This window comes from Uranotaenia lowii, chromosome 1 (genome assembly GCF_029784155.1).
Source record: "Uranotaenia lowii strain MFRU-FL chromosome 1, ASM2978415v1, whole genome shotgun sequence".
Classification (NCBI taxonomy): domain Eukaryota; kingdom Metazoa; phylum Arthropoda; class Insecta; order Diptera; family Culicidae; genus Uranotaenia; species Uranotaenia lowii.
In genome coordinates, this window is record NC_073691.1 from 106,173,869 (window position 1) to 106,190,526 (window position 16,658).

The 16,658-nt window shown below is 37.6% G+C and overlaps 1 protein-coding gene across 7 annotated transcripts in view; it reads right to left on the reverse strand.

Annotated features, from left to right (window-relative positions):
• LOC129754430 (synaptosomal-associated protein 25) overlaps positions 1 to 16,658 on the reverse strand; it is a 198,393-nt gene that overhangs the window by 70,913 nt on the left and 110,822 nt on the right. For all 7 annotated transcript variants that reach the window (XM_055750507.1, XM_055750549.1, XM_055750499.1 and 4 more), the window contains 3 exons: positions 13,476 to 13,593; positions 13,158 to 13,286; positions 11,818 to 11,962 (listed from right to left, as the gene is read on the reverse strand). In XM_055750507.1, the coding sequence (XP_055606482.1) occupies positions 11,818 to 11,962; positions 13,158 to 13,286; positions 13,476 to 13,593 (392 nt within the window). The remainder of the gene's footprint in view (positions 1 to 11,817; positions 11,963 to 13,157; positions 13,287 to 13,475; positions 13,594 to 16,658) is intronic.

A 16,658-nucleotide genomic window follows, 5' to 3' on the forward strand; every position in this document is an offset into this window, starting at 1 on the left:
ATTGCATCCAGAGGAGTCTCGAAGAGGACTTCTACCCGGTGGCGGACGAGGAAGCCGAGGAAGAGCAGAGGGACGCTTTGCGCAAACAGCGCCGGTTGGAGGATACGAAGTGCAAGTCGGTGCTAATTCACAAAATAGCAGACTCGCAGCTGGAATACATCCGTGGAAAGCCGTCCCGAAGGCCATTTGGGACGCCCTGAGGAACAATTTCGACCGAAAGGATGTGTCCGGTGTCTTCTTTTTGCTGCAAAGGTTGGCCAGCGCGAAGTACGACGAGAAAGTGTCTTTGGAGGAGCACATTTTGTCGTTCGAGAAGGTGGTCCGTGAACTGGAATCGGCTAACATTAAATTCAACGAGCCGGTGCTGGTGTTCTTTTTGCTACAATCGATGCCAAAATCCTACACGCAGCTTATCACAGTCTTAGAAACGCTGCCGGTGGAGCAATGCTCGATGGAATTCGTTAAATCGAGATTGCTGAACGAGGACGTGAAACGGCAACATGGTGCGGTGAAAACGGATCCTGGAACGGCGTTTGCTGGAAAAAGCAGGCGATTCACAGTCAAGTGCTTTAACTGTGGCAAACCTGGTCACAAGCGACCTGATTGTCCAGAGGAACAGAACCGAAAGTGCCATTCTTCCGAGTCAACTACCAGAAAAAAGAAAGGGAGAGCACACGCTGCTGAATCAAACGACATCGCATTCGTGACGGTGGCGCAGGCGGCTAGCAGCGGCGATGAAGGCAAATTTCGATGGGTGCTTGACAGTGGTGCTTCCGAGCACATGGTCGGTGACAGAAGCTATTTGGTGAAGGTTCGTCAACTAAAATCCCCGGTGGTGATCAACGTGGCCAAATCAGGTGTTTCGCTAACGAGTCACTTCGCTGGCGAGGTCAAATTGGCAGCCCTTGTGGACGGCAAGAAAATCAACTGCACTGTCCACGATGTCCTGTACGTGCCTGGTCTTCTCACCAATTTGTTTTCCGTGAAGCAGGTTACGGAACGCGGAATGGAAGTGACCTTCAACCAAAAGAACGCGCACATTCGCCAGAATAAGCGAGTAGTGTGCGTCGCCCCCAGAAGAGGTCGTTTGTACGAGCTGGATGTGAGAATCCGGAGTTTTGGTTCGGCGCTGACGGCAGAAACCGAAGGAAAGCTGTCGCTGTGGCATCGCCGGTACGGGCACATCGGGAAAGCCGGTCTCTAGAAACTGATCCGAAACGAGATGGTTGAAGGTTTGGACGTCGCCGCTGACTCTGAATCTGGAAGCCAGATTTGCGAGCCCTGCATGAAGGGGAAGCAAGCTAAGTTGCCGTTCGAGTAGTCCTCAAAGCCCCGCTCCTCACGCCCCTTGGAGCTCATCCATACAGACGTGTGTGGAGCTTTCTCGCCAGCATCCTGGAATGGTGGGAAAATCTTCGTGAGCTTCATCGATGACTTCACGCATTTTACCGCCGTCTACATTCTCGAAGCGAAGAGCGAAGTCTTCGAGGCGTTCAGGAAATATGCTGCGATGCCCACTACTCGTTTTAGAACCAAAATCGCCCGATTGAGAAGCGATAATAGTGGCAAGTACATCAACACCGAATTCCAGGAGTACTGCAACGAGAAAGGTATCGTCATGGAAACCACCATCCCCTATACGCCTCAGCAGAACGGCGTCACCGAGCGCATGAACAGAACCATCATGGAGCGTGCTCGGGCGATGCTGGACGAGTCCGAATTCCAACGATACATGTGGTCCGAAGCGGTTTTAGCAGCAGTGTTCGTCATCAACCGGAGCCCCACCGCTGCTTTGATGGAAGCAAAAACGCCGTACGAGATGTGGTTCGGACACAAGCCAAACGTGTCTAAATTGCGTGTCTTCGGAAGCAAGGCGTTTGTACACATCCCGAAGGAGAAGAGGTCCAAACTTGATCCGGAGAGCCATGTGTGTTTTCTGGTTGGATACGGGAACAACGGATATCGTCTGTGGGATCCTGTTCAACGAAAAGTGATCGTCGCTCGTGACGTAGTAGTGCAAGAAAAGGAAGTGAAGTCAAATTGAACACAAAGACAATTCTAGAGAGAAAGTATTGGAATCTGATGACGAATCTGTATGGGATGATAAAATGATAGACGATAGTGATGAATGTGAAACTGAAAAATTCTCGAATATCGTAACAGTGATAGACAATATAGAAAAAGTGCCTGTGAGAAGCAGTGGACGAGCGAAAAAGCGGCCAGCTCGTTTTTCCGACTACGAGTTGAATCCATCCCCGAAACGCCACACTATTCGATGCGATTCTGAAGACGAGAGCTACATCGCCTTTGCATTGAATGCCGAGGCCTACGTCGATGAGCTGCCAGAAGACATCGAGAAACTCAAAAAGCGTGACGATTAGCCGTTGTGGAATCTTGTCGATCCCCTACCGGAAGTCGAGTTGTGCCGTACAAGTGGGTATTCAAAATAAAGAGGGTGACGGTAAACCTGCCCGGTACAATGCGCGACTGGTCGCCAAAGGCTGCTCTCAACGTGCTGGGTACGACTACCACGAAACGTATGCCCCGGTGGTTCGGATGAGTACCGTTCGAACGCTCTTGGCCGTGGCGGTCCAGCAAGACTTACACCTGCACCAGATGGACGTTCGCACCGCCTTCCTTAACGGAAATCTGGAAGAGACGGTGTACATTCGACAGCCACCAGGATTTGAGAGCGGGAATAAAGTGTGCCGACTTAACAAATCCCTGTACGGTCTGAAACAGGCGCCCCGCAGCTGGAACGAGCGCTTCAACAAATACATCCTGGAGCTAGGTTTCAAGCGGTCTCCCTACGACAACTGCCTGTACACCCTGGTGACTGAAAACTTCAAGGTGTACCTGATCCTCTACGTGGACGACATCTTGATTGCGACGGATTCCACTGAAAAATTGAAGTGGATCAAATCGCAACTAGCAGCCGAGTTCGAGATGGAAGACCTGAAAGATGTCAGCACTTTTCTTGGCCTGAAAATTGAGCGCAACTGGAAGCAAGGTACATTGTCCATCAGTCAAGCCGGGTATGTATCTTCCCTGCTGGAGCGGTTCGTAATGCGGAACTGCAAGCCTGTTGCCACCCCACTAGAGACGAACCTCAAGCTGACCCGAAATTCCGAAAGCGAGAAGTCAACGCTGCAGCCTTATCGAGAGCTCATCGGTTGCCTTACATACTTGATGCTCTCCTCGCGACCGGACAACAGCTTTGCGGTTAACTACCTAAGTCGGTTCCAGAGTGGTGCCACTGATACGCATTGGGCCTATTTGAAGCGTGTCTTGCGGTACCTCCATGGGACGAAGGATTTTCGGTTGGTCTACACCAAGCAAGACGAAGGCGGCGAGCCAATCATCGGTTTCGCTGACGCTGACTGGGGTAACGATGTCGATACTCGGCATTCCACCTCCGGTTACCTGTTCCAGATTTTCGGCAACACGGTCGCATGGACGAGCAGGAAATAAACAACTGTGTCACTATCATCCACCGAAGCCGAGTACGTGTCCCTAAGCCAGGCGGCATGTGACGCCATCTGGGTGAAGAACCTACTGTCCGAATTTGGTGTGGTCCTGCGATCCCCGCTGATAATTCACGAAGACAACCAGTCCTGCATTCACATCGCAGAAGAGCCTCGAGATCAGAAGCGAATGAAACATCTCTGCAACCCTGAGCCCTCGACAAAATCAACGAATTCCAGGATTCTCTTCTGCTGGTGTTCGTTGATTTCGAAAAAGCATTTGACCGACTGAACCACGAAAATATCTGGGCTGCTCTTAGACGACGAGGGGTCCCAGAGAAACTAGTCCATCTCATCGAAGCACAGTATGAGGCATTTTCATGCAAAGTCTTGCACGACGGTGTCTTGTCCGAACCAATCCTGGTAACTGCTGGAGCGAGACAGGGATGTATTTTGTAACCGCTGCTTTTTCTCATCGTAATGGATGAGATCTTGACTGGATCGACTGTAGACCAAACCGAGGATTGCCGTGGAATCCTTCAGCAATTGAGCAACTAAACGACCTTGACCTGGCAGACGATATTGTTTTGCTCGCCCAAACACAACAAGACATGCAGAGCAAACTCGACGACCTCACCGAAAGCTCCAAGGCAGCAGGTCTCAAAATCAATGTCGAAAAGACCAAGTCGATGGAAATCAACACAGAAAATCGTTCCAATTTCGTGGTAGCTGGACAACAGGTTGAGACAGTGGAGTGCTTCCAGTATCTTGGTAGCTAGATTACGCCTGATGGTGGTACCAAGAAGGACATCGAAACCCGGATCAGAAAAGCCCGATTTGCGTTTGCGAGTCTCCGAAACATCTAGCGGTCACGCCAGATCTCTCTACGAACTAAGATCCGAATCTTCAACTCAAACGTCAAATCCGTATTGCTGTACGGGTGTGAAACTTGGTGCACATATGCGGTGACGACGCGAAAACTGCAAGTTTTTGTGCATCGCTGCCTGCGGAACATCATCAGCGCTTGGTGGCCTGGCAACTGGATCTCAAACGTTGAACTTCATCGCCGGTGTCATCAAAAGGCGCTAGAAATCGAGATTCGGGAACGTAACTGGGGATGGATTGGGCACACGCTGCGAAGAGATGAAAACGAGATTTGCAGAGAGGCGCTTGGCTGGAATCCAGAAGGGCATCGAAGAAGAGGCAGGCCCAAAAGCTCGTGGCGGCGAAGTCTAGCCGCTGAAATCCGCACAGTTGACGAAAACCTTGGCTGGCAGCAAGTGAAGACGCTGGCTCCGAATCGCACGCAGTGGAGATCTTTTATCTCAGCCCTATGCGTCGGTCAATCGGCGCCGGACCCTTAGGTAGGTAGGATTTCCCGAATTTCTGATAACGCATAGTAAACTTTCTATTTTTTTTTAAATAACTAGACTGAAACTAGGAATCGAGTTCCGAAACCTGATTTTTAACATTGGGTGTCCTTTCTGTAATGAACTTGAACAAATAATAAAAGTCTAGAAGACAAAAAAAATAGTTTAAAAATGTTTAAAATCTACTTTTATTATTGTAAATATGTTTTGGTGTTTAAAGTACTGTTTGTTGTATTATTAAATATGTTATCATGAACATCGAATTATTATTTTGTTAAACAGGTAGAATGTAAAAAATGTTTTTCCAACAAACTGTAATAAAAAAGAATTATGAAGCTGAACATGGATTTTACGATGCTATCATTATTTCTACGAATAAATCCTTGAAAATGTGTTTTGAAAAACTATGTCTCTTAAAATTTATTACTGTATAATTTTATGTCGAACGCCGTGTAATTTTATGTGAAATGCGGTGTTTTTATTTTGTGCATTCAATTTAACCAAATTGGAATTTGATGTAAATTTATCAACAATAATCTGATTTTTTGTCCCTCTGAATTTATGGCTTCAAGCGTTTATGTCTTTTTGTAGTGTAAATTTCTGTCAAAAGTGATGCTTCAATTTTGTGCATCCAATTTGACATAAATTTATACTAAAAATTTAATAGCGTGAAGTTTTTCTATAAGTAGAGCAATTTACCAAGTGTGCACGGATTTACCATCATTCATCTAAAATCAACATTTTTGCATGTTTAAGGTAAAGAAAAAATGCTTTCATAGTTTCAAAAGAAAATTTGTGTTATATACATGGTTTTTCACTATATGTGCACGGATTCACCACATTTTCATCACTTTTTACAAATTTGTCAAAAGTTCCATTTTCTTTTTCATTCCTGGTAAAGAAATATTTCAATTATATCATGAAATATTAAATTTATTTATCTATTATTTAAAACAGGTTTTGGCAATCGTATATATTTATCTGATAGATGGCAATTGAATCAACATCCAAGAAATTTGAGAACAGTTACCATGGACCGAGTGAATTTTAGGAATTTTGTGTATCAGTTATGTCATGCGACGGAAAACAGAGATAATAAAAATAATGAATTAACATTGTTAAATTTACACGTTGATTTGTTTTTCCTAAAATGTGTTTCAATTGGCCAATATAGCATATCAAATACCTATCATATCTGACTCAAATATATTTTGTGTTCTGAAGCAAGTTGAAAACTATTTCACTCCATATAGATAATATACAACGAATTTGCAGCCATTCCGTGCACCCAGGTTGAAATATCTTAGCGCCGATGTGGTCTAGCGGATAGGCTGGCGCTAGTCTGGTCTTGGTATGCCAGGCGTACTTGGTTCGATTCCCGGTATCGACAAGAAAACTTTTGTCGAGCCCTAGCTTTATGACTTCGCATCGAAAATCAATAATTTTATAACGAATGACACACTTCTACCCACCATAAATCAACTAGGGCTCATTGTATTGAATGTAGATTGCAAATGAAACCAAAAGCAAACGATTTTTTTTATCTTGTTTGAGTTATAGGGTTGTGAATTTTACCAGTCATTTTGACTGGTCACGGTCCAAGTGTCGATGGCGAAATTTTTCTCGCTTATTTAAAGAGCTAGTGAAATAAAAAATGCACAGTATTGTAGAGATTCAAAATTCATGAAAAGTCGTATTTTTGCGAATTTTTAAAACAAAACCCTTACCATAACCCTAATTGTGCTTTTTTTTGCAGGGTGACTCTGGTCACCCCATTAAAAAAATCTAAAAATGAGAAATTGTTGAGCTCTTCGTTTTAGGAAAAGTCAGAAAATTTTTATATCTAGCTTTAACCGTTTCTGAGATATCGCTTTGAGAAAGTACAGTTCGGGTCATACAGATTCTAACCGCAAAGGACGGTTAACAACCAAACGAACAGATTTTAGGAAAGCAATATTTTTTGTCACACCTAAACAACTTTCAAATCTCTCTACTTCACAAGACTATCCCAACAAAGAGTACTTATGACTGATGTTAAATGATACTAAAACATGTAATCTTGACAAAGTTCGGAACATTGTCTAATTTAAAAAAAAAACGTGTAAATTATCATGAAATTTTGGCTTGTTTATGCCATGTCATGTCAGTCGACTGGAAAATAAAAGTTACTATAGATTGCGGCAAGTCTGGTTTCTCTTCTATTCCTATTGAAAAATTTACTCATCCTTCAGAAACTTATTTCAAAATAAGCAGACCAAGCTCCATGCTTACACAATTATAAAACTGGTGATGAAAATTAACAGTCTTGTATAGAATTGCCATCAGAATTGTTTATTTATTCGTTGTTGTCTTTCATTTCTTCTGAAAGTGCCTTCAGTTGGGGATTGCTCATTTATGCTTACCGTAGATAAATAGTGAGCACTGAATATGAATCTGATTCACATGGAAGATGTTCATAAGATATATTGGGTGGTATGAAAAAAAAAACTTAGTAATTGCTTTTGCCAAACTGAATCGAGTAGTCGAGCAGTCGTTTAAAGCAATTGCTTCGGTTGTTATGAATAAAGTTTTTTTTGACAGCTGTTTTCTCAGTCAGGAGCTTTTACTTTTAGAACAAGCTAGTTTGGTATGAATAAAGCTCAAATCTGAAGCAATTGCTCGACAAATCTCATAGCAATTGCTTTATTTTCTAAGCATGCTCGGTAGCAGACTTTTCCAATAAAAAATTCTTTAATAACGTCACGAACTTATCAAATTATCAATATTTCACTTCAAAACAATTCAAAATGGTATTTTCAACATGGATAAAGAAAAGTCGAAGTGATAACCAAACTTTTTTCATATTCCTGTCGTTGTATGAAATCATTCGTCTAAGATGACAATAAACAAATCAATTAGTAAATATTTCAAATTAAAAAAAATCCGGTTATAGTAGAAGAAGTCCCAATTGGCTCAAAGTAAGAAATAAATTGTAATAATTTAAAACATTATACAGATCTCTCATTTTTATATAATTTTTTATAATCCTAAAAATTAAAAAAAAATCTAAATTAAAATGCGCGCCTATTGCCTATTTTTTTTATACATCGGATTATCCCGATCCGAATACATGTGGGAGAGCTTATGATAAATATTAAAGTTAGGCCATTTTTTGTTTGACAATATTCGAATATGTATTCATTTTTCTTTAAACATCAACATACGAGCACGCATTAACAAAAAATTCCGGTCGTTCTTACACGCACCACCCGCTTCGTCGACTTCAAGGCTACTTTAGCCGTACTTTTCAAGTTTCTGATCGTCTTCTTTCATTTTACTTTAGAAAACTTCAGATTCTGCTGGTTGGATAGCTCTATTTTTCGAAGCAAAAGCTATGTTCTAAGACTTTCGTACACAAGTTTTGGAAATATTTCGGTATCTCCAAAAGTAAACAAACCCTGTTTTCTGAAATGTTAAGATTAAGGTTACCAGATTGCCCAGTTTTATACGGGTTTGTCCGGATATTTAATATAAAATTTAGAAAAAGTCCTGTTGCCCGGATTTTATTGGAAAAGCCCTTAATTTTCATTCTCAGATCAAACTTAACCCTCATCCGCATTAGATTTCATTACCCTAATCAGCACTAGGAGTGTCAATTTGACACTCCAAGCTAAAATCGTCATAACTCTTTTTATATATAACCGATTACAATGAAACTTATATCACTAGAAACCTTGTAATGTCAGTAAAATATGTTTTGAACATTATATATAGCTAAAGCTTATAGTTTTCCCGTTATTCAGCACGAAAGAAAAAAAATCCGAAAAAACATGCCTCAGGAAAATTGCTGTAGTTCATATAATACATGTCCAAAAAAATATTTGACTTATGCATATGAAAGCTGAAGTTAATGCCTACATCATGAAGACAAGAAATATTTTTTTAAATTTTTTTTAATGAAATGGTCACAAAAAGTTCAAAAAAGTGGTCTAAAAAAACTACTTTTCATTCGATTGCTAGTAAATACTGTTTGAGCGATGGTAGAGTTTTGAAAAAAATATGACTACAAAATCTATTAAAATTCCAACATTTTGCTGTCTTTAGATTTTTGATGCAACAAAAATCGAATTTACTGGAATTTTTCAAAATTCACTACTTTGCGCGATTTTTTTACAAATTGAAATTTCATCTGTTTTTGTGGTCCACTGTCAGGTTGTACCCGGATTATCAGTGCTTTTACTTTGTTTGGACCAATCAAGAGTATATTCATTGGAAAGCACATTTAATCCACATTCTAGTGAGGTGCTACAATTCACGCTCTGAGATTTCACAAAAATATGAAAATTATAAACGTAAAATCATTCCTGAATTTCTAGAACTACAAGCAGCGGTCCAGCAAAACGTGTTTGTTTGCTCTCCGAGTAGGTACGGTGGGTGGTTATTCGGGAAGAGAGCGAAGCCGAGAGACGAAATAACGATGCGTGTCGTGCATTTCTTGGTCTGTCGGCTTCGCTCTCTGCCCGAATCACCACCCACCGTACCTACTCGGAGAGCAAACAAACACGTTTTGCTGGACCGCTGCTTGTAGTTCTAGAAATTCAGGAATGATTTTACGTTTATAACTTTCATATTTTTGTGAAATCTCAGAGCGTGAATTGTAGCACCTCACTAGAATGTGGATTAAATGTGCTTTCCAATGAATATACTCTTGATTGGTCCAAACAAAGTAAAAGCACTGATAATCCGGGTACAACCTGACAGTGGACCACAAAAACAGATGAAATTTCAATTTGTAAAAAAATCGCGCAAAGTAGTGAACTTTGAAAAATTCCAGTAAATTCAATTTTTGTTGCATCAAAAATCTAAAGACAGCAAAATGTTGGAATTTTAATAGATTTTGTAGTCATATTTTTTTCAAAACTCTACCATCGCTCAAACAGTATTTACTAGCAATCGAATGAAAAGTAGGTTTTTTAGACCACTTTTTTGAACTTTTTGTGACCATTTCATTAAAAAAAAATTTAAAAAATATTTCTTGTCTTCATGATGTAGGCATTAACTTCAGCTTTCATATGCATAAGGCAAATATTTTTTTGGACGTGTAACATATGAACTACAGCAGTTTTCGTAAGGCATGTTTTTTCGGATTTTTTTTCTTTCATGCTGAATAACGAGAAAACTTGTAACTTTAGCTGTATATAATGATCGAAACATATTTTACTGACATTACAAGGTTTCTATTGATATAAGTTTTTTATGAAGTTCATAATAATTCAAACGAATTAACTAGATTTTACTTTTGGAGTGTCAAAATGACACTCTAAGTCGGAAAAGGGAGTTTTTTTGTCCAGGCTTCCAGGGTTCGTCCATAAATAAAGTAAAGATGCAATATTAAAGAACTTTTGAATTCATTTAGGGTCCCCGAAGAAATTTTTCTTTTTTGAAGCTTCTGAAAAAAGTTACAAGCATTCAAACTTGCAATAGTGTCAAAATGACACTCTAATGCGGATGAGGGTTAAAAAAAAAAAACAAATTGTGTTGTAAAAATTGTATGTTTATGTGTCCAAAACCAAATTTTTGAACAAGTTTCAACAAAATAATCATGCAAGCTTTTTTGATAGCCTTAAATATAATCTGCCGATAAATTTTGATGTACAAATTTTTTTCCAAGTTAAATTTTTCATTTTTGATGAGTAATTCATAGGTATTGACCAAATTTGCCCGGATTTTTGTCGAAAATTTGGAAATCAAATGTCAAGATTTTGCCAGGTTTTAAGTTAAGATGTCTATTTAATTTTTTTAAATTAATAAATTTCTTTAAATAAGGCGATTTTTTGTAATTTTCTGTTTGTTTTGATCTATCAAGGTGTTTTCTCCTCCCAAATTTTATTGCGAACAAAAAGGTCAACGATAGTTATTTAGCGATAGAAAAGGGCTTTTTTGTGATTTATTTTGCAGGACTTAAAAAACGCAACAAATAGTTGAAATTGAATGATAATATTCTAAATAGGCTAATGTGCTCACTGCGTTACCAAGCAAAAATTTACCAAACAAGGTGAACAGTTATTCTGCAATTAATAACGGTAGTCACATTTTGGCGAATAGGTAGAAAGAGAAAGTAATATTATATTCATTATTTTTTTGTTTTTCAATTGAGTAGTGAAATTAAGCTGATTTTGAAGTAGTTTATTAGGTACTAAGTTGGGAACATTGTTCAATACAGTGGAATTGGAAATTATTGTATTTTCTGAAACTTTGAATACATTTTTTTCTAAAACCCAACACATCTAAAGAGAGCGGAATGACCTACCTTTATAGCTTATATGTATGTACTTAACTTAACCTTCGTCAAATTATAGGTCACTTTTTTCCAAGTCTGTACCTCGTTGTACCTCTCACTCGTTATTGAGGAGATCAACTTTCCAGTCGAAATTTTACACATCATTGTGCAAAATAACGCTACTTTAAGATTCTCAACATGCAAAACAAAAGTGTAGCGTTAAAGTTTCACTCATGTTACAAATTAAAACATCAAACTCTTTTGAGATAGATGTTGAATGATGAAAACAATAAAAGCCAACCCTTGTTTGACAAGACTGTGGATAAAGATTACAAACATATATCGTAGTTAGAGTAAAATTAATGTGTAAAATATTACGTTACCGTCTAGTTTTATGTTTCTATTAATCCAGCATCCTTCTCAGTGCATCTTCAAAAAAAGCCTTAGGTGACACTTAAACTTACAATACATGATCTTGTTACCTACAGTACTTCTGTTTAACGAATCACATCACACAACTAAACCAATAACAGGAAACTAAAATGTGCGAAATGAATGATAAACAACTAAAAATGAAAAATGAATTTATTATCGTTTTACTGTTAAATAATCTGATCAAAACAAGCCCTTTGTTACGTGTTAGAATGTTTCTCGTTAATAGAAAGCACATTATTCCTCAACCATTTCTTCGAGAAAATCCAGATTTGTCCCCGCACCATCTTACCTTTCGATTGATTCTATCAATCTGTCTGTTCTGGTTCTCGAGTTCCGAGCCCATATCGAGTGCCATGTTTCTCAAGTTTCCGATCATCGTGTTGACCTGACCCATGTTTTCTTCCATCTCGTCTTCGCGGGCATCGTTGGTGATTCTTTAATGAAATAAAAAACAAATTCCCCAAGTTCAATCAGCGCCTGATTATCTTTTCTTTGGTACAGCTGTTGCAGATTTTCGCACACATCTGCTCACATTTTTACGTTTGGTAAAATTGCTAACATTACATTGAAGTTCAACTTTGTAAAAAGTTACGAAACGATACAGTAGAGTAGGATCCAATGTATTTCAGGAAAGTATACACACTTTATTGTATGCAGAGAGTTGTATTCAAATGCTAAGTAAGAAGTAATGAATATACAAAAAATCGGTTCTAGTATCCTTCTGAGACGGAATTGTCTGACTTAATAATCTTCCATGAAAATAACCTCTGATTTTTAAAAAAAACTTCAATCAGGTGATTAAATGCGTTTTTGACTGGTGAGTGGTGACTCTACCTATTTAGTTTAGCTTAGCCTGGTTGACCACTCATATCCACCTGGTATGTATGTAATTTTTTTACTCTTTTCCAGCGAAAATTTGCGCTACGACGATTTTGATATCAATTCCTGCGGTATGGTGCGTTTTTTACCGCAAATTTTTATCATATCGGGGGCATTGATATAAAATCAGTATTTGATCAGTTCAAATTTAATCGTTATTCATCGTTCATCGGTAGTTTCAAAAGCAATAATTCTAATATTATTGAGTTATTGAATAAAGAAGATTTTTTAAACTCTCCGATCACATGAGGTTTAAACCGAGCTAAACCCATAACACAGGAATAGAAAAAAATATTTCTAGTTATTCATCACATTAGAGAGAAAGCAAATAAATTTTCTGTTATCGTATCAAGCAGGAATCAAAGGAAAATTTTGGTATCCTTGAGCATTCGGAATTTTGTTTTCTCAATTTATCGATCCGATAACACATGTGATAATTAATTAGAAGCTTAATTGTTAACTTAACTAAAAAGTTGTTTCTAGTTTCGGTGCCAAAGGTTTAGAGGTATTGCTTCATTACTTTTATTTTTTTAAGCATGTCTTTTTTTGTCATCGTCTAAGCCGTTATATTGTATAGTCTATTCTTGCTTCCCTCTAAGAGCAAACAGATGAATACAACCCTTCACATAAACTCATCAATGCAGATTTCCAATTGATGACAATTGAGCCAATAATATTATCGAATTGGAATTGTGTAAAAGAAGAAATTTGATTGTGCATCACAAGATGTTTTTTCCTCTGAATTTATACCTTCCAATGTAACCCGCTTGAGGTCCTAGTCCATTACGGTCGTCCATAACTCTTTGTGGCTGATTGTTCACAACTTTACCGTCGTCGTTACCTTTCCATGTTCCATCATCTTCCTTGAACGATGCACTCCTAGCCGAGTCCAAACGTTTGCGAATCAGCAGTTATAAATCCAAAAAATCGAAAGAAAAAAAGACAAATCCGCGTAAATTTTGGATTAAAAACAATTTCGTTACGTCAGAGCGTAGCTACAACAAGTGGATTCAAACTAAAATGGTTAGTGTTTTCGATTTTTTTTTAAGACAGAATAAGGGTTCATACTTATTGCATGGTAGTACACAGATGCCGCAACATTTTTCCATGCCGCTGAGATTCTTTTCTGCTTCTCGCATATCGGCGTTAATCTGGTCCATGCCCTCCTCGATTCGGTCCAGTTGCTCTATGTGCGGTCATTTTCGGAATCGCATATTGAGTAGTGGTGATTATTTTAGAATAGGAAAACAAAAAATTAGTAAACGAACCGTTGAATACTCGAAACAATCAGGTCGTTTCATTATCACAGTACTTTGGATAATAGAAATCAGCAAGTAAATTTAGTAAAGAAGCACGATCGGAAAGTAGTGAGATTGGTTGGAAGTAAGTAGTAAGTAGGGAGGGTGGTATTAGTGCAACATGATGAGTACGAACGATTCAATTATGTGGGGTGTATTTTAGAGGGAATAAAAACAAAAAATCTAAACCAAAAAACGAACTCTCTGACAAGAAAATGGAATTATACAGGTAAACAGTAGCTCTAGAGAAGTTGAATAAAGTAAAGCAAAACCTCATGCGATAATTTTAAAAAGTGTCTCAAAACTGTATTAACAGTGTTAACGGTAACTCTATTAGCATAAATTAAAAAAAAAACGAAACTTTTCCGTTTATCCAATTTCATGTCACTCAAAACTCTGACTCTATTTTAATAAAAAAAAATCAAAACGATGAAATTACTCACAGAAAATATTTGATAAATTTCTTTTTGCTCAATTTTAACAATCAATTGAATTTGCTTTGTTTCTAACACCTTACCATATACCAAGCCAATACACTACACAAATCAGTATTCGAAATAAGACTTATTAATGGAACCATGAACATTAATGAACACCGTTGAACACGGTTCAAGGGGCCATGGTCAGGGACGGAATTATGTTATAGTCATGAACAAAAATTGCAACTAGTGACCCATTCTTTTCTGCACGTGTCGCTATTTTAAGATTTTTTCGAAATGAAAGCATGCTATGTATGATTCTTTTGGGGAAGAAAGAGTTTCTCATTAGGTATGTCATTAATCATTGAGATCTCCAATATTTCGGTCATGACAGGATGGTTTAAATGAGTCATGAGAGAGATTACCAATACTTTAAAGATCTTTTTTTGTTAGCCAAGTTAATTTTCAATTTTCTATAATACCACAAACGTTTGCTTGTAATAGTATAAGAAAAATAAAAATATAGACAGGAGTTTCTAGACGCATTTTAAAAGCCTCCATTCATTTCATTCATTGCCGTGATTTTTCTCATACGCGTTGACATCACGTGAATATGAATGGTATTCACATTCACATTTTCGGAACATTTCTGTCATGACATGATCCATGATTTTTTTCCCATGGTATGGTGATCCAAATTTTGCCGTTCACCAGAAATGAATGAATATTTTCAAGCCTGGCCATGGTTGATTTTTTTGTTTTGTTTACATTTGTTTCATTTCTTTTATGTTTGTTAAAATCATAGTAATCTTACGAAGGTGATCCGATATACAAATATTCAGCTTCCTCGCGCAATGGCTTTTTTATCCGGATCCGGTTTGCTTTTCATACATTCCAAATGATCGTTCGGAGTTTTCAGTAGAGATTTTACGAGAAATCAAACATGGGCACGATGGGTGAGACGTTTTCCTCACTCCGGATATTGAATACAATCGTGAAGTGCTACGGCAAGTTTTATGAAAAATGTGTAAGATCTGTTGCTGGGAAGTCTTCAGATTTGGTTCCAGCACACTATGCTTTTTGCAGGTTTCAAGAAAAAGGAAGTTGCAAGAAGCTTCTGTATCTCTTGGAAAGTGCATGAGCCGAAACTTCATCAAATCTGCGTTCTATTTTTATTTTATTAGGTAATTTTGAATCGGATCAAACTCGTAAAGTAAATTCAAGGCCTGCTCAGTTGACGACTTGACACATCGTAGGTGTTAAAAACTTAGCAGACATTCACACATATTTGTGTTGGAATGAATAGCTAGATTAGATAGCTAGATACTAAGGCTCAATTCATGAAAAGTTACAAAAGCCTCATTTGTATGTTTGAGGAACCTACCATTACAAAATCATCAAAACCGGAAAGATTTTAAACCGTCATAATTTACCAGAATAATTCCGTTTGCAAATTTCATAAGGAAATTTTTGAAAAAAAAAACAGAAAATAAAATCTTTGATTATTTAACATTTACGTCAGTTCTCTTTTTCTTTGGCTCTTATTTTTACCGTGTGCTGTATTCAGCAAACAATAAAGGTAAGCTACAGTTGAATGAAATATCGAATACTTGTAATTAAATCATTGAAATATGGTTTTACAGAAAGGACAGCGTTTTATCAAATAAGTTAATTCAATTCGATAACGCTTTTTCAGTTTGATAATTATTATAATAATAAAAAATTTCATTATTTTACTCTGATACAATACAGTTTACTAAATGAATATTTAATGTAAACTGATAGAATATAAAACCCATGCCAACAATCAAAATTAAATCCAGTTCTTAAAACAAAAAAAAAACAAATCAAAATCATTGAGTTCAAATCAAGATTTAGAATACTTTAAACGGGTCTCATACTGTAAACCTAAATTACACGCATTAGAAGTTCTGCTTTCATTAAGTAGTGAATGGAAAATCCTGAAATGCGTAATAAATTAAATGAATTGAAATTAATATAAAAAATAACGTTTTTTGGCCAAATAAATTAATACATATCAGGAGTAACACTTTTTGAATACAATGTAGAGAATTCTATTGTTTTGTATATAGCAGGTACTCACTTGTGAATCTACGTTAGGAGTTTGTAGTTAGATTTTAGTAGTAGTAATGGTGATGGTAGTTTTGGTAGTTGTAATAGTGGATTACGTTTGATTGAATTTTGATTTTTTGTCATATTGTAAGGCAATAAGAAACAGAGTTGACGTTATGTGCGGTGCTTTGGCTGCTGTATAAAAGTTTTAGTTTATTGTTATTTTTTTGTTTTGATTCAAGATGGGTACAAATGCTTACTTCTGAATTCTTATTCGAATGTAATAAAAACTTTGTGAAAGGGCTATCCTTTGGGTTAGTTGTTTGTGCACATTGTTTCTGGCAATGGGTACATTGTAGTGATTTGTGATTTTACTTGGGTTTCATATACACCTTGTTGGGTCTGATATTCGGCATTAGATATTGCGTTGATGTCAATTGAACAGACAGAATGATAAATTA